Source organism: Acinonyx jubatus, chromosome D4 (genome assembly GCF_027475565.1).
Source record: "Acinonyx jubatus isolate Ajub_Pintada_27869175 chromosome D4, VMU_Ajub_asm_v1.0, whole genome shotgun sequence".
NCBI lineage: Eukaryota > Metazoa > Chordata > Mammalia > Carnivora > Felidae > Acinonyx > Acinonyx jubatus.
This window is the reverse complement of record NC_069391.1, coordinates 49,982,775-50,005,325: the sequence shown is the minus strand read 5'-3', so window position 1 is coordinate 50,005,325 and position 22,551 is coordinate 49,982,775. Positions and strand designations below refer to the sequence as shown.

The following is a 22,551-nucleotide window of genomic DNA, read 5'->3' as shown; positions in this document are numbered from 1 at the left end:
TCTTAAGTTTATTTTAGGCCAATAATACTACCAACTATTTATTTTAAATTGGCCTCATTTTAATTGAAAATCGAATCTTTCTCCAAGAGCCATTAATGGCTCTATCAGCATCTTGAAAGCATTAGGGGGCCTTAGAGGGAACCATCTTACGGAATATAAACCACATGTTTCCCCTTCAGACTTCAGGCCTCACTAAAATGGGGGCATCTACCTGTAGATGCCTACACACTGCCTCAAGGTACGTGGGGGTGGGTAGGACAGGGCTTTTCTGGCCCTCTTCTGTGATGGATGAAGTGTTAAGAAAACAGGTTCCAAGGCTGAAAGTTGCCTCATGTGATTTCTGATCCCCAACAATACAGTTGAAACCACATTATTATCCAACCTCCTAACTTCCTCCACCCAACATGTATTACAAAAAACCTCCATAGGACCTTGAAAACCTCAGAATTCCACATGACAAACTATTTACACGCCTGAAAAGCCATCAGTAAAGCCCTTCAGGGCCAGGGTGTCATGTGGGTAATTGGCAAGAATCTATTTAAAAGAGATTCCATTCAATAATGTGTCTCAAAAAAAAAAAAAAAAACTTACCTAAACGTAAAGCTAAGCATCAAGTAATTACACTTTCAATCTTTCCAATTGCACACTGTTTTGAAAATGTCAAAATTACAACCAAATGCTGCTGGAACATATTTAATGGCGGTTTGCTGGACCCCAGTAAAGGTGCTGGCCATAACAGAAGGAAAAAAAAGTTTGCCTATTTTTCCTGTAGAACTACAGTAAGTGGAACATATAATATAGATGGCCCCCATTGAAATACACATAGTTAATGACGTTGGACTTTGGTTTCTCTTTTCCTTTGGAAGGAGAATGGATATGTGCCCATGAGACCATGAAGGTTGCTATGAGAAAGACTTACTGAAGCAGCAAATGGCTACAAGAGACAAACAAGCCATGGAAAGGTGACACACAAAGAGATAAGGCAAGGATATGGCCCCCTCACACAGGCATGAGGTTATGCAGGACTGGTCCAAGGGGAGAGGTAAATGTCCTGGGTCTTCCCTGAGCTTCACTCCTGCTCTTAGCCAGGATCCACAGAGTAATAGGCTGGGTGGGGATTTGTGTAAATCTAATGCCAAACCGTGTCACCTGGGGCCCTTGTAAACAATGGTCCAGAACTACTCATTCATTTTTTTTCTTCACTAAAAATGCCTTTGTTGTGCCATGCCCTGTGCTAAATGCTGAGAATACAGATGTTGGGTGGTCAAGGCCCAGTTTTGGAAGCCACTATATCATAGGGGAGTAATACAACAAATAAGCCACTTAAATTAGTTGAATATGGTAAGTATTATTCTAAAAATCTATTAAGACACATAAGTTGCAAACTGGCACCTATGGGTCAAATCTAACTACAAAAGCATTTCCTTTGGCTACATACTGAATTGCTTTTAAATCTGAATTTCAGGGGCGCCTGGGTGGCTCAGTTGGTTAAGTGACCGACTTCGGCTCAGGTCATGATCTCACGGTCCGTGAGTTCAAGCCCCGCATCAGGCTCAGCTGACAGCTCAGAGCCTGGAGCCTGTTTCAGATTCTGTGTCTCCCTCTCTCTCTGCCCCTCCCCTGTTCATGCTCTCTCTCTGTCTCAAAAATAAATAAACGATAAAAAAAAATTTTTTTTAAATAAAAATAAAAATAAATCTGAATTTCAGAGAACTACCAACTTCAACCCCAAGTGCACACAGAGCCAGAACAAAACCCCTCCTTCATCTGAGTATGCCTGGTTCTGAGCAGTCCTGTTGATACCTAACTAGTATTTGCTCATTAATTCTGTGTAAGTAGGTAAGCAGTTAATAGGTGTCAGAATTTTCTTTACAGGGAAAAGAAAATAGGGTTTTCTCAATTTTATCAGTAGGGAAAAGTCAACCATGATTCAGTTTTAACAGTGGACTATTACTCTCTGGTTTGCAGAGGGCAATGTCAGATATGACTATCTAGAGAAGGGGAGGAATATGGGACATTTTTTTTTTATTTTTTTAACGTTTATTTATTTTTGAGACAGAGAGAGACAGAGTGTGAATGGGGGAGGGGCAGAGAGAGAGGGAAACACAGAATCTGAAACAGGCTTCAGGCTCTGAGCTGTCAGCACAGAGCCCAATGCGGGGCTCGAACCCACGAACTGTGAGATCATGACCTGAGCCGAAGTCGACACTTAACCAACTGAGCCACCAAGGCGCCCCGGAATATGGGACATTTAAACACAGGTACTAGGTTGTGTTTTTTCCGGTGTGTTTGAGTGGTGAGTATTTTGTCAGGATGAATAGGGAGGACTTTTCTTTAAATAACTCCATCCTCGCCAACCTCTAGGGTAGGCAAAGACCACTTCTCACTCCCAGACCACTCTCTACACCTGGGGCAAGGTGAGAAGGGGGAATTGAGCTGAGCAGGCAGTTTTACTGAAAAGCCTCTAACTCCACAAAGATTCATAAATCAAGGAGGCTCATAGGGAATATATGAAGGAAAGGAGTGTCTGTAGCTGGACGTACCCTATCAGAGTCCCTGCTCCCTGTCCCATCAGAGATAAGGGTTAACTCTAGTTTTGTGCCTTCTTTCTGTCTCTTCAGGGTCTATAGTACCCCCTTTCTTGCCTTCTGCAAAACCTGGATGAAAAGGGAGATGAATGAGTCCTGTAGAGGTAAAAATGCCACTGCACCATGCACCTGGCTATAATAACTTCTTTGTAAAGCTTCTACGACAGTGCCTGCTTTATTGCGGGTAACTGGCAAAGAAAAAGACAGATTCCTGCCATCTTAGAGATTGCAGCCTGGCCAAGGAGACAAATGTTAAGCAAAACGAATAGAATTACACACTGAATTACAAAACAGAGGTGCACCAGGCACTCTTAGAGCATCTAGCAGGATGTTTACAGTCTGGCATTGGGGAAAGTCTGGAAGGGTTTCGAAGGGTATGGTGTTTCCACTGCTTATTGAAGGATGAGTGCTAGATAGGGGAAGGGAGGAGGGCTTTATAAAGAGGCAGTAGCATGTGCAACATGCCCTGAGATAGAAAAGAAATGCAGGGAAGAAACTGAAAGAAGGTCCTTACAGCCAGAGTAAATGGCACTGGGAGGAGACGCCAAAATCTACAAGGTACTACAAGAGGAGTTGGTAAAGGTTTGGGACTTTATCCTAAGGACCATAGTAACTATTTGAGGAATTTTAAGTGGAGAGGGGGTCAGATCACATTGCCATTTTTTTCTCTATTTTTTTAAGTTTCTTTCTTTCTTTTGAGAGAGACACAGACAGAGCGAGTGGGGGAGGGGCAGAGAGAGAATCCCAAGCAGGCTCCAAGCTGCCTACTGCTGAGCCCGACACAGGGTTCGAACTCACAAACCATAAAATCATGACCTGAGCCAAAACGAAGTCAGTTGCTTAACTGACTGAGCCACCCAGGAGCCCTTCATATTGCCATTTTACTTATTTGTTTATTGAGAGAAAGAGAAAGCATGAGTGGGGAAGGGGCAGAGAAAGAGAGGGACAGAGGATCAGGAGTGGGCTCCATGCTGACAGCAATGAGCTTGATGCAGGGCTCAAACTCACTAACCATGAGATCATGACCTGAGCCAAAGTCAGATGCTCATCCGGCTAAGTCACCCAGGCACCCTTCACATTGCCATTTTTAAAAGATCTCCCTGGTTCCTTTATGTGGAAAATGGATACAAGTGGATAAGATTGGAGACATGCTCAGGTATATAAGCCTAGATGTAGATGCGGAACAGGCAGGATTAGGGCTTTGCTGGCAGGAAGCAACAAAAGGACAATAGAGAGAAGGCATAAAAGATGGGCTTGCAGTGATATACCACAGAATAGGCTACAGGGGGTATAGACACAGGAGGGGCTGATGGGGAGAAGGGAGACTGAGGCACAAGTGGACAGGGGATCCCAATGAGGCCAAAAACTGTTTTGGTGGGAGTAGTTAAGAAAGCAAGCTGGGAGCACTGGATGATGAAGTGCATAAAGGAGGAGCCATTTCAGGGTAGGAAAATGTCCAAAATGTAACTTGGCAGAAGGTGACAACAAAAGAGTGGAAGAAAGAGAACAATACGAAAGATGAGGTGGCAAAATGTCAAGAGTCCAGGTTCTTCCAAGAAGCAGAGAAGCTCGGCCATGTGTGGTGCCTTTGGAATGATAGATTGAGAGCCGCTGGGAGGGCTTCAGGAGGATTCCTACATTGCCTCAAGCCTCTCCACCTCCCCTTGTCTAAGTGTTTGGCTTGGCTAAATAAACGCAACTATTATCCCAGTCACTCAGGGATCCACAAACATGTTACATGAAGGGTTAAACACATATTCCTAGGGCAACCATGTGACCATGTGCATCACAAGCAGAAGAGTTAGGGATTACCAACTGACCTCGGTTCCTGTGGTCTCAGCCTGTGGCTTGTGCTCCACAGAGTGACCACCACACTGCTTTCACTGTACCTACCGTCCATATCCTGTCTCTCCTACAGGACTATTAAGTTAAGGCAGATTCTACTTCCTTCACAGACCCTAATACCATGCCTGGGATGTAACAGATGCTCAATAAAGAGTGAATCAATCCCATGAAGTACAAAACTGGCAAAACTAATTTATGGTTTTAAAAGTCAGAATAATGATTCTATCCTGCATGGGATCAACGTTGTATTTCTTGAGCCGGGTGCTGTTTACAGGGATGTGTTCACTCAAAATTCATTGGTCTGGAGGTACCTAGGTAGCTCAGTCGATTGAGCATCTGACTTTGGATTTCGGCTCAGTCATGATCCAAGGGTCATTGGATCGAGCCCCACATCAGGCTCCTCACTAAGTGTGGAGCCTTCTTAAGATTCTCTTTCTTCCCTCTGCCCCTCTCCCTCACTCATGCTCTCTCTCTCTCAAATAATTTATTTTAATTTAAAAAAAATTCATTGGTCTGTATGATTAAGATTTGTACATTTTTCTGTGTGTATGTTATGTTTCCATAATTTTTTAAATGGATGAATGAATCACTCAACGATGGAACCTAGCTTAGCTTAAATTTGAAACACTTTCCCAGCATAGACTTCCAACAGCAAGCTAAGGCAGGGGTTGGTACATCTTTTCTATAAAAGACCAGATATTAAGGTCTTAGGCCTCACAGGCCATACAGTCTCCATCACAAGTACTCAAATTCACTGCTATAGCATAAAAGTAGCCACGGATAATGTGTAAAAAAATGAACACAGCTGTGTTCCAACAAAATGTACTTAGGAATGCCAAAGCTTGAATTTCATATAATTTTCACATTTCCTAAAATAATAGTCTTTTCATTTTTTTTTAATCATTTGAAAATTTAAAAACCATTCTTAGGTCTCCAGCTCTACAAAAACAGGCTATGGACCAGATTTGGCCTGCAAGACATAGTTCAACCGACCCCTGCACCAAGGGGGTGTGCCTGTAAAACACATTCCCTGGCCTGCAAACAGGCTCAGCCTATCCCTCCCCAACCTGCCGCTCAAGCACCCTCCCACCTTTGTAAGTAGGCAGACACTCCATCTTGTCACCACATGGATATTTACTGTCCCGAGGCTTGATGGGGTCCATTCGACAGAGAGGGTATGTGTTGTAATCTTGTTTATATGTTGTGAGCAAATCCATGTTCTCTTCACTTGGGACGAACTGGTCGGGCTGGTAGATCTTCACTGGTAACACTTTGTGAAGCCCAAAATCTCTCCTAAAAGGAAAATAAGCACATGCCATTGACCCAGAAGAAGACTCACAAGGGTTTCAATTTAGCCCAATTCTACAAACGTTTCCTGAGAAGTAATCTTCTACTCTACCCCCCAACTGCTCTTCCTCTTCTGTTTCCCACTTTCACAAGAGACACTACCATTCTCTTCTCACCTAAGTCAGACAACTGAATGCCATCCTGGACCCACCCCATCATGGCACTGGATAATCACTCACCAAGTGCAGCCTCCCTCCACCTCATCAGTTTGTCTTTCCCCCTTAGTTTAGACCAAGTGAGGCATTTCTCACTTGGATCATGTGACAATTTACCACCTGGACTTCCTACTGCATTCCCGCCAATTATATGTCAATCCCCGTAGTGTGGCCAGAATAAACTCCCTGAAATGAGGTCACAAAAATGGGATCGTTTTACTCCCCTGCTGAAAAATCTTCCAGATAAAGCCAGACTTTCTAGCATGGAATAGAAGCATTCCTGGACCTGCCCCTGCCTTCCATGGCAACCTCATCTCCTACCTCCACCCCAATCCACACTCTACTCCAACCACACTGAACCACTCTGAAGGCCTCTCTTCTGTGCCTCCTCTCTCCACTGGGGAAATAACTTTTCTTTTGCAGGTACCACCACCTCCTCATCTGTGCTCCCAATAGCTTCTCCCGCTGATATTGATCTCCTTCCTCTACTTGATCTTATAGAAAACCTAGAGGGCAGTAAAGTACAATAAATGGAGACACAGAGTCTTTCATTTCTCAGCTCTCTGGCATCAGTGTTCCCATTCTTTCAGGGAGTATGAAAACAATAGGACAGAAAAAGTATGATGGTCTTCAACTCCACAGGAAACACTCTTTTCCCAGAACATCCCACAGCTCTAAAATTGCCAAGATGCTAACTGTACCATCATCAGGAATGATCCTGGCAAAACCAGGGCTCAGCTTGAGTTTGCACTGTCTGGTAGGGCAGTCTTGACTCCCCACTGCTCAGTACAAACTCTTTTAAGCAAACATTTCCCCCCACCCCCCACCCCCAAAGGGCTTCTGATTTACACAACAGCCTGTTTTTGCTTGGAACCCATTTATCCAAGTGGACAAGTGGAAGGGAGATTTTTCCCTGACGGTGCTTGCCAAAACAACCTCGCCAAGGGAAGGGGGAGGTTTCCGGACAGGAAAACATCAGGCCCAAACACCAATAAAACCTACTTCCCAGCCAAAATCTGGAGCAGCATTACTGAGCCATGCTTGACTAACAAAGGTAACACGCTCCACTGTAACCTGTCTTGCATGAATTATACACATGGTTGTGAATAAACCCAAACTGGGGCCTGGAAGGGGCTTGGTGGGATGGGAGGAGGGAATTAGGAAGCAGGAGAATTCATCTCTCTAGGGCTCTAAGGGGGAAATGGGAGATGCTTCAGTTGAACTCCCAGTAACTCCCTCTGAGTAGATTTAAAAATATATCTCAGCAGCAGTTATAGGGTCTTCAGCCTGGGCTCCCTTCCCAAGGGCCGCATGTTGGCAAACAGCAAGAGGAAGCTGAGTGACCCAACGCATCTGGAAGCTGACTCTGTAAATTGGGGCTTTTGGAGGGAACAGGCTAAACAAGAATCCAAGGGTCAGTTCCTCATTTCTACTCTTTTTAGTGTACAAGTGCCTCATGCTGGTGTCTGTTTAATTCTAAACCAACTGCAGAAGGGAACGAGGACTGGCAGCCCCAGGCCACAGAGCCACAAAATGACTTTCATCGGAAAGTGTGCTCCCAACAGGAGGTGAGCACTCCTCACCCCCAAAAGGGGTAGAGGCAGCCTGAGACCACATATCCCCACATAAACCCATGTTTACTGACGGCAGCCCAAGGGTTCAGCCCTCTTCATTTCCAAGAAGGAGTATCAGGAGAGATCCAGGGCAAGCGAGGAGGAACAGAGCTGAATGCCCAAGCTGCCCCATGGAGCACCCCCAACCCCAAAGCAGCCAGGAGTGCTTTCCAGTCACAGGCCTGCCATGCTCTGGGACCCTTCACGCAGAGACATCCTCTTCTGCCATTATTCCTAGCGAGGGAACCAACCTTCCCCTCAGAGAGGTTGTGAGAACCTTTCTTCAAGGGCTGCCAAGCTCAAGGACAATGAAAATATGCTTAATGCCTTTACTTGCTGCTGTTTCCACAGGAAAAGAGCAGATAAATACCAACCAAACTCACAAGCTCATGGGTCATCCTGAAGTTGGTTACTCAAAGATAAGCGCTGATACGGTAAAATCCTTGCTCAGCATGTTTAAGGAATGAAACTGTTAACTGAATCTCCTTCTCTGGTACAAAATTCAAGTTTCTTTGTGAAAGTACACCTATGGTTCTATTTCCTGATCAGCTATAACAAAGCAAACGATCTTTGCAGGAGTTGGGGGCAGGGGGTGATCTACTTCTGAAGAGTGGTAAAGTTTTAGTTTAAAGTGTAACTCATTTATATCCAACGCAAAAATATTTACTGTGGCTAAGAGTGAATTTGATCAGAATATATGTGTTCCCTCATTATGTTTTTATGTTGAGAACATTCATTGAAATCTACCATTAACCACAACATAACTGCATGTCCCCAATCTCACATAATCTTACAATCTTTAAGGTCATGTAAGAGAAAAGTATTTTATTCTTCCCAGAAATTGCTCAAATTTAGTAGCTTTTTTCTTTTTAAGAACACTCCCCCCTTTCTTCCTGTGTTACATTCCCTACCTAGTCCCTGTACCCCTTATGACTATGAACCAAGAAAAAAATTGGTCAAAGATGTTAAGTCTCTTTTAGGTGCACAGCCATAAAAGTTATATAGTATGGAAAGCCAAGAGTTAAACCTCCAAGTTAAGCAAAGGTTAAAGTGGCCCTGCTGGGAAAGTCATAACAACTTGACCTCCAATCCTCAGGCAAAGCTAAAGAAAGATTTTTGACCAGAGTCTGACAAAATGAAAGAAGAAATAACGTAACAACCAACTAGGGCCCTAAGCCTGGAAGTGGGAAATGAAGATTTTCACTGTGATAAAGAGGCCATGTAATACTTTTTTTAACCACCGATGGTTATCTCCAAAAACTTCAGTACTTGTTAGTGTGTCCAATTAATCGATATATTAAATGGAATCCATTTTAAAAAGATTTGCTCCTCTTGCCCAAAGCCAATCCCTTCATCCTTATCCTAAATCCCCTCCCTCTTCCTCAGGAACCTGTTAAGTCGGCTTCACACCCAGCATGGGGCCCAACATGAGGCTTGAATTCACAACCCTGAGATCAAGACCTGAGCTGAGATCAAGAGTCAGACACTTAACTGACTGAGCCGCCAGGAACCTGTCTATATACTCATCTGTGTTTTAACCTTTTCCTCTGTCCTGGCTTCTTTTCTCAGTAGTTGATCATTCTTCTGTTTTTCCTAACTTAAAAGGAAAAAACTAAAGTGACACAACAACCCTCAATGGAGTCCACTCCCCTCCCCTCTTTCTTCCAGAAAGTGTTGTCTACACACAGACTTGCCTTCCTCACCTCCCACCCACACTCCCATCTAATCTAGTTCTGCTAACCCTTCCCTCTAGCCCAGGCCAGGTTTCCAAGTCCAGTCACTGCTCTTTAGGTCATTATCATCCTGAACCATCCTAACAGCATCTATGCTTTCACTCGTCTTTTTAACACTCTCCCTTGACCTCTGTGATTCTCCTCCTCATGATTTGTCCTCTCTCTCAATCCCCTCCTCTACAGGGTTTGGCTCTTTGTCAGTTGATTTTATTTCATACCTTCCACATGGAATTCAAACATTTCCCAAGGTTAAAAGGAACCCTCTAAGGAAACCATTATGTCATCACAGGCAGGCTGAGAGCCCAGCCCAGCACACTGAGAAAGATCCTACGGCTGATGCACAGGGCTTGATTCATGCCCCTGGTCCTGATAAGGACACACTGAGCCTTCCTTGTCTGTGCTGTGACAGACAGGATTCTAAAAACCTGCCTCCAGGATTCAAGTTACACAGTCTCTGTCTCCTGCCCTACTCTCTCAACTCCTCAATGCCCACTAGAGCTGAAGCTAACATCTGTCACCACTTCACATCATCTCTGCACAAAAATATGAAAAACAACGACCTATGAGCACTAAAGAGCACAAGATAGGCAGATTCTGGAGCAAAGCCCACAGGTAGAAGAAGGGACTAGTACTGCATGAGCCTCTGTGTAAGTTTCCATTTTCTAGCGGGTTTCTTGTTTTGGTTTCCCAGAGTTTGCAGTCTGAAAGCAGGCCTCAATCTGTGTCGTGCCAAGCCAAGCAGCCATAATGTGAACAGAAAACCTCCCATCTTTGACTGAAAAACCAGAGGACCAAGTTTGAGGCAACCACAGGTGCTGGAAAATAAGGAAAAATTCCTGGAAAGGAGAAAACCCAAGACAGGAAGCTCTAGCTTCTGTACATAAACTGGACCCAGGTCTCCTGCTGACCTTACATGTATGAGGCAGACTTCAAGCAACCATGCCAAAGAAATGAACTGATGAACTGACATTGGAGCAGTCACCCAAGACACAGAGTTGCATTTTGAATCGAATCAAATTACCTCCTATCTGCCTTAAAAAAAAAAAATAGGAATATTAATAAGTTCTTTGGAGGAACGTAAAAAAAAAAAAAAAATCCAGAGTGTTTACAATGTAACTTTAACAATGTACAGGATCAATCCAAAACTCATTGACATACATGCAGGAAAAATGTGACCCATTTCCAGGGGGAAAAAAAGAGAATCATGAAAACCAACTTCAAGCAGACCCAGATGTTAGAATTAGCAAACAAAGATTTTAAAGCAGCTATTCTAACTATGCTAAATTATAAAAACCAAAATAAGGTCATAATAAATTAAAAGGTAGGAAATTCTTAAGAGAAATAGAAACTATCTAAAGTTAATGAAATGCAACTTCTAAAACTGAAATATACAACATCTGTAATAAGACAGTCGCTGGATGGGCTTAATATCAGAATAAAGCTAGAGAAAAGACTCCATGAACTTGAAGACAGATGAATAGAAACTATCCAATTTGAAAAACAGAGAAAAAAAGATTGGCAGAAAGAAATGAACAGAACTTCAGAGACAGAAAAAGTACTTGAGGAAATAATGGTCAAAATGTTTCCAAATCCAATCAAAGATACACAATATCAAAGGCTCTGAAATTGCCCAGGCAAGTCTAGTGCTGAGCCCTATTTCTGCATTTCTTCATTAATTCTTGGGCCCAAACTACAGGGGCTGTAAGTATATCCTCAGGGGTATAAGAAAAGTACATATTTGAACAGAGAACGTGTAAAATCCAATGAGTAGGGAAAGACTTAGGATCACTACCATCTTTCCTACTTTCTTCCTGGCATTTAGAGAGGACTCCAAATGCTTTTCTCTTCTGGCCCTTTCCCCTAACTCTACTCAGTTTAACCAAGAGTCTTGTCAATAAATGAAGAAATCCACACTGCCAGCTCCCTGCCCTCTGACCTTAAGCCAAACCCATCAAGTCAGAACCCCATTCCATCTTCTTTCCTATGCCTCCCGTTCACTCTCCCCATGGTTCCACTCCCCTTAGAATAAAGATGTAATACCATCTTGAAGACTTACTTCTTTCTTCTCAGGTTATCCACTCTGCCATCTTTAGGGATCTGCCTTAGCTAACACAATAATGTCCCACAATGGGGCCCAAGTGTTTTACATGGTGACATGCCTAAAGGGAAATGAGGCTTGAAGTGCAAACCTCTTATTCATAAATTGATCTCCACTCTATCCGAGCTAAAGGCAGATCCTATAGAAGAGAATCACTAAGGGCTGCAAGAAACTGCTTCATATTAAGAAGGGCTGAAAATCATGAGCATTCCTCTTATGGCACCTGCTGTAAATCCCTAAGATTTACAGTCAGTAAGCGTTGTGTGCAGCTGTAATCGTGCCTCATGCTGGGATGATAACCTTTCCAGAAACCAGGTGTTTTTTGTGTCTGGGCTTAATCATCAAACCCAGCCAACCCGTGAGCCACATGACTTTTTTTCATTCAGCAGGTGGCAGCCCCATGTCCAATCTCAGACACTAAGTTGGGTCAGACTTTATATAGAGAAGTGGGTGGAAGTTCAGGTAATAAGAGTTCTAAGGGCAGAGAAGTGACAGTCCATGCAGATATAGCAGGGTGCAAATGCAGGGCTGACCCATCCCTTCTCCCAGAAGCCTCTGGCAGAGCATCCAGATGACTCCTCTGCATTTCCTCATATGGAATAGCTCTGCTGTATATATAAGTATATTGACCAGAGCCACTGCTAAGTTTATATAGTTCGGAAAACAAGGTTGGTCAAAATCTTGATTTTTGATAATTTATCTTATTAAAAGCTCATTAGAACTTTAAAAAAATACACCCTGATAGGGACATAGTCTTACTCTCACTCTCTGAAAACTACTGCCCAGCGTGGCAGGCACAGGGCTGAGATATGAAGTTGAGGTACGGGCAAGGGAAGAAATGCTCTCTGCTGATTTTCCCCCTTGGTTGTCTCTCTGGGGAAGGAAATGAAGGGGAGGAGAGAAGCATTTCTGCCCTTTTTCCTTCCCAAGGGTAACCTTGATCCTGCTACCTTTTCTTTTTAAGGCCCTTATGGTCATTAACAACTTGTTTTGGAAATTCTTTCAGTATCTGCAGTCCTCCATTTTGGTCACATTTTGACATGAAGGATACTATTAGTCTCAATCTGGCAGAGACAGAGAGACCTTCTGGGTGACATGTTTATGGCTTTAGGTGACATGCAGCAAGGAAACCTTAGGACAGGTCAGAGGGGAAGTTTTTGCTGTAGCAAAGCACCGTCAGGGAGAAGGAAGGCATGTGGGCTCCATCTGGGGACCTCACTGCTAGGTGACGGGGCAGGACTCCTGCTCCAGAATAAGGATTTGTCCTCATCCTCCTAAGCTTGTGGGCAGCCAATAAAGAGCAACCTTCAACATCCAACCTTCAAAGCATCCTTTTCTGTATTTCCGGGACAGAAAATATATCTCTAACATAACAATATCTGAAGCTGTCCTGTACTTTCCATTTTCCATTTCACACACTGCTCTGGATTTCCTGCAAACTGGGCGTGAAGAGAGGAGACCAGCATCTAGAAGCTCAATGTGATATTTGCAAGCCATTCCGCAAGGCTACCTTCATCTTTTCCTACCCATTACAGGTCTCTTATACATATGCCTAGGACTTTTCATCAGCAATGACCATGATTTCTCAAAAGGAAAAGCAGTGCTTGGGAATGGTCCACATCTCTTGGTGTGGTCTTCAGACTCTTGGAATTCTAAGACTGCTATTTTCTTGGTAAAATGAATCCCAAACTCATATTGTCTTAGAAGCCATAGGTTGGAAAAACAGGTTGCATAGAATATAATAGTTTTAGTACTCAGAAACATTGTGCTTAAACAAAATCATATTAAGATATCTGTCTAGCATAAAAGTGATCTGATTCAAGTCATACATCAGATGAGGCCCTCAGCTCCCTCCCACCTCAGGTTGCCCCTCTCCGCTGCTTCCCACCATACTCAGGAATCTTTTGGCTTCATTTCTCTCTTTATGGGTCTTTCTGCCCTATAACCCACACATGGACTTCCTTTGGATCTAGAACATAGCACTTTTTTGTAGGAATATTTCATGCCTCTACGCCACAATCTCAAAAGAGGATGTTTCCAGGCCTAGTGTGGGGAAAACCTGGAGGCAGAATGAATTAGAGCTGTTCTGCTTCACCTGGGTCATCTGGGACCTTTACTAGGAAAGCACAAAATTATGAGCAACAGGGGAGCAATAGGAAGAAAATTTACCAGGCCTTGCGTCCTGTAATGTGCAGGCGCTGTGCTGGAATAATTTACATACTCTGTGATCTGTACCTCCCAGCAACCCTGCCCTGTAGGGAAGAGGAATGCAGGGGCAGAGAAGGCATCCCTCTGTCAGGTCTCATCTGGGGACCAACTATATATCTGGGACCCTGCCCAACTGCACTCAAAGGTATTTCTACTCCACTGGGTCACCAATCACAGGTCACCACCCAGGGGCCATTAACCAAGTTGTCAATGGCAGATTCTGCTAGTCTTACAACATGTAGAACAGACCTGAAATTGATCAGTTTCCCCACACTCTCAATACAGATACTTCTGAAATCCTAATACACTGTGAGCCAGGTGGTTCAGTCTCTAAACTGGATTCTCTAAAGAATCCGAGTTTGGAAGTCAGGAGCAATTTAAAAGGAAATACCACTCACCTTTGAACAATGAGGAGGTAAGGGATGCTGACCTCCTATGCAGTCACATATAACTTTTCATTCCCCCAAACTGTTCATAGCCTACTGTTGACCAGAAGCCTTACCAATAACAGTCAATTAATGTATTTGATGTGTGATATGTCTTATATACTATATTCTTACGATACGATAAGCTAGAGGGGCACCTGGGTGGCACAGTCAGTTAAGCATCTGACTTTGACTCAGGTCGTGATCTCACAGTTCGTGGGTTCAAGCCCCACATTGGGCTCTATGCTGACAGCTCAGAGTCCAGAACCTGCTTCATATTCTATGTCTCTCTCTGCCCCTCCCCCTCCCCCACTCACACTGTCTCTCGCTCTCAAAAATAAACATTAAAAAAAATTTAATAAGTAAAATAAATAAGCTAGAGAAAACAAAATGTTATGAAGAAAATCCTAAGAGAAAATACACCCACAGTACAGTACTTTATTTATTGGGAAAAAATCTACATGTAAATGGACGCGTGCAGTTCAAATCTAAGTTGTTTAAGGGTCAACCGTAGTCTTTGTTCATTCTTGAAGAACATTCATGGGGACCTCAATTCAAAGTCTACAGCATAATTTCCAAAGAGCTCCCTCTGTATCACCAAGTTTCCTTTCACTACTACCACTATCACTACACCACCCAACCTGACCTGGAGCTTTGGCACCCAAAGCCAAAACTCTCTTTTCAGAAGCAGACCCCCCACCATTTCATGCCTTTATACTTTACTTAACCTCCAATCCTTTGCTAGGTAGATCATTTTAGACTTCCTCACCTCTACACCAGCAAGTAACAATTCTTTCCCTGTAAGAAGAAGTGGAAAAAAACTGAGCTGGCTAATAAATGCAGAATTTCATTTCTGAGATACAACATATTAACATTAAAGGCTTTGATAGCATCTATTACACTGCATATTGATGCACTAATACTGCACATTATATTAATATTGTGCATCAGCACTGACATTACTCCATTAGTGTGCATTCGTATATTTATTCTTCTCGCACTCACCTTGACGTGGTCAAACCTTCCATGGGCACAGACCCTTTCTGGTACTCCCGCTTGGGCTTGAAGGATTCTCTGGGCAGGTAAGAGTGATAGAGAGGGTAGTTCTCAGTGTATTCGGAGAGAAGACATGGTTTCTCTATTTTATCATAAATCTTGGTAGGGAGATGTGGACAGTGATGCCGCCTATAAAAAAGGCATAAAGTTAGGTCTGTTCCCTTCTTGGAAAGGATATGTACAGCTTAACAACGTTACCTTCTCAAAATGGGATCCCAGCCTTTAAAATCAAAACCGCCAGCACTGAAAACAGGAACTCAACCTTTCCTTTTCTCTACTAAACTATCAAGTGGCAAAAAAAAAATTTTAATGATGTATAACTGCAATTGGTTAATCATCAAAATCCCTTAAAATCATAAAATTATACACAAGCATGACTGATGTTCAGCCACTATAGATACCATACTGCCTGTTTAAATTTGAAATATTTCCAGGGCACCTGGGTGGCTCAGTCAGTTAAGGGTCTGACTCTTGATTTCAGCTCAGATCGTGATCTCATGGTTCATGAGTTCGAGCCCTACGTTGGGCTCTGCACTGACAGCATGGAGTCTGCTTGGGATTCTCAGTCTCCTGTCTCCTTCTCTCACTCTGCCTCTCCCCTGCTCATGCTCACTCATGCGTGCTCTCTCAAATAAATACACTTAAAAAATAAAATAAATAAAATAAAAATGAAATACTTCCACACCATGGTAGGTAAATCATCATGGCCCGGAGCCTTTTGAGTGCTCCTCCCAACTGGCCTCCCCTGAGACCTCCCTGGGCCTCCCAATCCCGCAGCAGTTGGGGCTCACCCCCTGACCGGACAGGGTGCTCCAGGGCTGTGCACTAACCCTTTCCAAATTGGCTGCTTCCTGGATCAATTCAGAATATCACCTTTCCATACAAGTGGCCTCATGAAGAACAAAACTACCTCAGTTCCAAGCACACTATACATCACTGACTACGTGAACCTGTTTCACATTGAAAGTCTGGCTCATTTCTCCTTTTAGGTCTCACCTCAACTTTTGCTTCCATAGAAAGACTTCCACTGGTTATCTTCTATTTTCCATACGCCCATACCCCTGGCACAAGGTTCTCTCTCTCATCCTGGTGTATGCCTTTCCCATCACTAATTGCTATCTGTCATCAGCAGGTTTGTTGGTGAGTTTGTTCATTATCTGTCTCATCTACCAAGCTCAGTACCTTTTCTATCTTGTTCACTGCTACAGCCCCTTAGCCTGCCTGGTACACAGCAGACTGTCAATAAGCAGTTACTGAACAAATGATTAAACACATAAATAAATGATTCAATAAATGTTATGCCTCATTACACAAATAGATGAGTTAAGATGGCAGAGAAGTAGGGAGACCCTAGGATTACACAAATAGATGATAGAAAATAATTTGAAGTTATAATTTATGGTGAGTTTTCCCATCTTACATGCATGGCAATAAATGAACCCTATTATTCTACTTACTGCTAGACAAAGGGCAGCTCTTTGAGCTTTCAAAACCTAAGTAGTATATCAACTATTCATATGTCCACATACAATTCTTACAAACCAGTTGGGACACCTCTCATCTTCAGGCACCAGCACATCACCAAAATTGTATGTGAGTGATTTCCAACTTTGTTATATCAAGGAATAGCTGATTTTTGAACTTTTTTACACTGGTTCTAATTGGAGAAACTAAAATACACAGACTTCTGAGGCGGCACATAAGGGAAGAGCAGGGGAAGAGAGAAACGGACTTACAGAGAACTCATCACTATTCTAATTAAAGTTATTTTCCAGGCAACAATTTGCATGCTATTCCTGTTGTTTGTAAGTTCAACCCTTTATACAAATGTGGCTGCCACCAGTGTTGTTACTACGTACTTCTCTTCAACCTCCCAAGCTCTAGAGAAAATGATCAATACCTGTACGGTTCAGATGGCTAGAACTGCATATTAACAAGTACCTTTAAAGAGATCCCTGTTTGCTTTCTTCACATTTGTAGGTTTGTATATCAGAAAAGCCTTAAGATGGCGTAAACTTGCCACATTTATTTTTAAGTTTTTAAAGTAGTCTCTACACTCAGTGTGAGGCTCAAACTCACAACCCCAAGATCAAGAGTCGCAGCCTCCACTGACTGAGCCATCCAGCCACCCTAGTTTTCATTTCTGTTATTACAGAAGTACTACTGGGTTTGTGGTAAATATTTTAGATTCTCTTAATTATTCATAAGGAAATATTCCATAAATATGTCATCCTTATAGTACGAATATCTGAATTGCAGTGTTAAATATGTGCAATAAAAGTTTAGTTTTCCTTTTTCAAAATGCACAGTGTTGGCATTTTGTGTTCAAAGGTGATTATGCATCTAACATTTTATATATTTAATAAAATATGCCCTAATATAGGTACATAAGTTGATGAGTGCTTTAATCTTCCATCCACTCGAGATAATTGTTGTGTTTGCATAGTAAACAAAATAACCATACTCCATGATATGAAAACATTAGATATTATTACTGTTTGTGTGTTCACAGTCTGTCCAATTATCTGAGCTTTCAATCTGAGCCCAATTAGAACCCTATCATTCTAGGGTTCCTACAAACCTCAAATAAAAAGCCAAGAATTGCTGGCTACCAAAAATGCCTTTGCAGATATATTTTATTCACCCACACTCTTTGAGAGAAAAGTCAAAGTTTTATTAAGAATAACTTAGATTCAGGCACTTGCAATAAAATCAACTCTACAAGCATAGCAATATTTTCCCTCTCCAGTGCCCTTGTTTTTTAAACCAGCAAAACTTTCTTTTTATATAGCCCCCCCCCCGTCTATAATGTTACTTTTTTACTTTAAAAAAGAGTGGAAAGACTTATTCCTAAAGAAAATAAATGTAATGGCAAAATACTACATTGTGACGGTCATGAGATTCAGCCCCACAGCAGGCTTGTGCTGAGCATGGAGCCTGCTTGGGATTCTCTCTCTCCCTCTGCCCCTCCCCTGCTTATGTGCACATGTACCCTCCATCTCAAAAAAAAAATAATAAAATAAATGTTTCATTGCCTGAGTCTGCTCATAGGGCCACCTCCTTTCCTTACCTGTAACCCAAAACCCTGAGCATCCCTCTCAAGTCGCCAAGCACCATATCTCCTCATTGGTCTGCCCATCCCTTTCCTAAGAGGGAAAACACTTCAATCCTTAATTTTTAGTGGACCTAGTCAGTGATTAATGAAAGTGTGTGCAATCACCATGGTTGGGGTATTTTCAGGTAAGCCTGACAGTCATGAACCAAAGAAAGGAGACCTCTTCAAACTGTCTGATACTTGTATGGTTTTAGAAGCTGCCTTGGCTTGTTCAGGAACACATATTCTCATGAGCCTAGATGGGGCCACTAGGCAGAGAGGGCAAAGGGAAGGGAGAAGGTTTCTTTATCAGAACTCTCTAAAGTCTTTCCACTCCAGAATTTACTGAAGGACCACAGGAAAAAGGAAATAATGCTGACTTTTTCTGTTATTTGGTAAAGGTAGTAGTAGAACTACTCAACAGACCACAGAAAATGTTAATAATAGTTAACTCTGAACACTGACTCCAAGCTAGAACCATGGAATTTTAAAAATTAAATTAAAGGCTCCTGGGTGGCTCAGTTGGTTAAGCATCTGATTCTTATTTTCGGCTCAGGTCATGATCTCAAGATTCGAGAGTTTGAGCCCCATGTTGGGCTCTGTGCTGACAGTGTGGAGCCACTTGGGATCCTATCTCTCCGTCTCTCTGCCCCTCTCCCCTACTCGTTCTCTCTCTCAAAATAAACTCTTTAAAAAGTTATAAAAAATTAAAAAACTACTTAAATATTTTAAAGGACCATGGGGAATACCTGAGCCAATGTCCTCACAATGCTAATGAAAAAATCAGAAGCTCAGAGAACGATGTGCAGGATCTAGCCATGGACAAAACCTAATTCTCCTTCGCATCTGAATGACCAGGTTCATTTCCTGACATCTAGGTCTCAAGGAACCCTAGAATGGATGAAAGAACTTTAAAGATATGACAAGTACCTCCAGCATAGCGCCATCTGACAGAGATAGAATGCAAGATGTGCATGAGAGCTGCATACATCATTTTAAATGTCCTAGTGACCACATTAAAATGGTAAAAAAGAGGGGTGCCTGGGTGGCTCAGTTGGCTACACGTCTGACTCGGTTTCAGCTCAGGTCATGATCTCACAATTTTGTGAGTTCGAGCCCCACATCGGGATCTGTGCTGACAGTGCAGAGCCTGATTGCGATTCTCTCTCTCACCCTCTCTCTCTGCCCTTCCCCTGCTCACACTGTCTCTGTCTCAAAATAAATAAACTTGGGAAAAAAAACTTAAAAAAAAAATAAAATGTTAAAAGAGGTAAAGTTAATCTTAAATACTTTAATCCAATGTATTCAATATAATTTCAACATATAATCAGTATAAAAAATTAAGATATTTTATTTTCATACTACATCTTTAAAATGCAATATGGGTTTTATATTCACAGCACATCTCCATGAGGAATACCACATTTCAAGGGCTCAGTAGCCACGTGCAGTGGTAGCTTCCCTATCTGGAAAACACAATCTAGAATTGGAAGGAACGGACAAAAGAATTGCCAGCCCTTCGATGCTGGTTTTCAAGTGGAAGAAAGACAAAGATGCCTAGAAATATTTTCTTTGACTAATATCCTGTTTGTCTTCTCCTTAGATTCTCTGACCTACCTTCGTGTGACATGAACAGGGACGTTAAAAGACATGAAAAATTGTTTTCCCTAATTCTTCCCACTCCATTGGGCCAAGCTTCAGTTCCATGCACCTGTGATGCCCTCTGGAGCTGCTCTCTTTCCTACAACTTCCACTTTTCCAGAATGCTTCTCTTTCTTCAAAGCCCATCTCGACAACCATTCCTGTCACCACCACCACTCCAGGAAGCTACTGAAAATGCTACCACACTGTCACTGGCTACGACTCACACTCTCTAAGTGTACATGGCTTTGTGTCCCTACCTCTTTTAGGACACTTCTGTACTTCCTGGCACAGTCATCTCCTTATAAACTTTCAGGTTAAGAATTCTCGGGGTGACTGGGTGGCTCAGTCAGTTAAGCATCCGACTTTGGCTCAGGTCATGGTCTCAGGGTTCATGAGTTTGAGCCCCACATCGGGCTCTGTGCTGACACCTCAAAGCCTGGAGCCTGCTTTGGATTCTGTCTTCCTCTCTCCCTCTCCACTTGTGCGCTCATGCTCACTCGCTCTCTGTCTCCCTCCCTCTGTCTCTGTCTCTGGCTGCAAGCACAGATGTTCATCATGGCAAAAAGCTTTCAACATGATATTCATCATGATGAAAAGTATGGCAATTTTTTCTGCCACCATCAAGCTGCATGATTAATAGCTAGTTAATATGACTTCGGACTTCTCAAACAAATAAACCTCTAACAGTCTTTTAGATCATAACCTGTTTGTAAAAAGAGTAGCAACTATGGATATCAGTGACTTCCCTTGCCTCTACCATGGTTTTCCAGACTCCCCTGAGCCAAGTCTGGCACAGGCAATGAAAAAGGCTCTCCTTCACTCCTCTCCTTTGCTTCAGGAGGCAGCACACATGGCAGAAAAGGACTTTGGAGGCAGGAAGATCTGGTTTCCAATTCTAGCTCTGTCATGGACTGCATGTGTAAAGTTAAGGAAATCAGTTACTTTACTCTTCTGAACTTCAATTACTTCCAAATATGTAGAAAACTTCCACTTAGTAGGATTTTATGGATTAAATCAAATACTGGAGGTGAAAAGCCTAACCCAGTCCAAGGCAAGCAATCTGAAATTAATAGGCTGTTTATTGAGCAATTACTATCCACCCCATGGGCTAAGAGATTTATATATTATCCCACCTAATACTCGCAGCAATGCTATGAGCAAGACACTGTTATCTCCATTTTACAAACATCAAACTGAGACTGTAGGAGGTGTTATTTCACTCAAGGCCATATAGCCAGACTGTAATTAAATCAGGACTAAAACCCCAGATATTCTGCCTGATTCCAAAGTCTGTGCCCCTAATCATGGGCATACATTGTGTGCCTTCAGGGGATGCCAGCCTGTACTAAACACCTCTGTTTCCTGGCTGCCCTGGTAAATGTGAGGGCAGTCAATTCATAGGCAGTTCTCAGACCTGCCCTTTCTCCTTCACTACACTCAGAATCTTCCAAGGCAAGACACGCTCCTCATTCTCAAGGACCCCAAAACTACTCTAATACAAACCAATAAATACATACAATTCCAAATGCTCTTTAAAACTCTGACCTTTCCACGGAATCTCTTACATTGTCTAAAAAAGAGCAGATCATTAAATAACACTAACAACCAGGAAAACAAAGAATATGGAACACTGGATCCAAAAGGACCCATGAGATCAGCCAGGCCTGCAGCTTCATCACGCAGATGTGGACACTGAGAGCAAGAGACATGGAGCCACTGCCTAAGGTCACACAGCTGGTCAGCAGCAGCGTTCACCTCGGGTCCCATATCACCACCCATGTAATTGACTTCCAGTTACAATCCAATTTAAAACTCAAAGTTCACACTCTTAAAGGATTTGCAGCCCATTTTTCCTTTTTCCCAGTAGTTGGGAGCCCGTGACCTGTCACAGCTGCTGTGTGAGGGAGGAAAACAGAGCAGAAAATGCATTCTTGGTCTAGGAGGTGGGAAGCTGCCAAGGATCACCAAACCTCCAGTCATAAAAGTCATCTTTTCAGTCTGATAGTTAAGAAAGAATCCAGAGTGTTTAGGATAACAAAAACTTTAAGTTCCTAGAGGTGGAGTCTTCTCAGAGGAGAACCCATGTCTCTAGAATGGTCTTCTGCCTGAACATGAGAAGCTCACAAAGCCAACCCAAGTGGCCTCTGGGGATGAGTAAAGCCAGTGCTTTTTCCTGATGTGTGCATTACCTGCAGTGGTTTATAAACTTTCAAAATGTTCACTAAAATTTCTTCTCTCATGTGCATAAATATACCCAGAGAGGCAAAGGGACAAGTGAGAAACCTTTTATAACTGCTAAATAAGACCATTTTTGAACATAGATATATATTTCAGGCCAGTCTTGAGACAAAGGGACTCATGCTACCTACTAGATCTTTAAAGAATCAGAACAGTGGGAGAAATCTGAGTAACTCCAGCTTTTATCCAGCCCACAGTACTAGGGATTGGAGCAGGGATTATCAACTAGAATTCTTTGGTGGCAACTCATCCCTCAGGGGATCAGATTCTGAGTGACAGAAAGCAGGGCCAAAACTTTAAATATGTGAGGGCGAACAAGCAACCTGAAGACCTTTTGGTAGAAATATGACAGATGCAAATGATGAACCAACAACTAGCAGTGCCTGATGTTAAGGGAGGTGGGGGTACAGTGAAGAGATTCTGAGTCACAAGTTTAGGGAGAAAGATCATCTTGATTGATCAGCCATGTCTGTCAAGGAGGCCAGGCTAGGGAAGTGGAGACAGGTG

The 22,551-nt window shown here is 42.7% G+C and overlaps 1 protein-coding gene across 1 annotated transcript in view; it reads right to left on the bottom strand.

Annotated features, from left to right (window-relative positions):
- Positions 1 to 22,551, bottom strand: part of SAXO1 (stabilizer of axonemal microtubules 1) — a 95,689-nt gene that overhangs the window by 8,556 nt on the left and 64,582 nt on the right. The window contains exons 2-3 of the mRNA XM_015066308.3: positions 15,018 to 15,197; positions 5,524 to 5,726 (exon numbers count right to left, since the gene is read on the bottom strand). Coding sequence (XP_014921794.1) covers positions 5,524 to 5,726; positions 15,018 to 15,197 — 383 coding nt within the window. The remainder of the gene's footprint in view (positions 1 to 5,523; positions 5,727 to 15,017; positions 15,198 to 22,551) is intronic.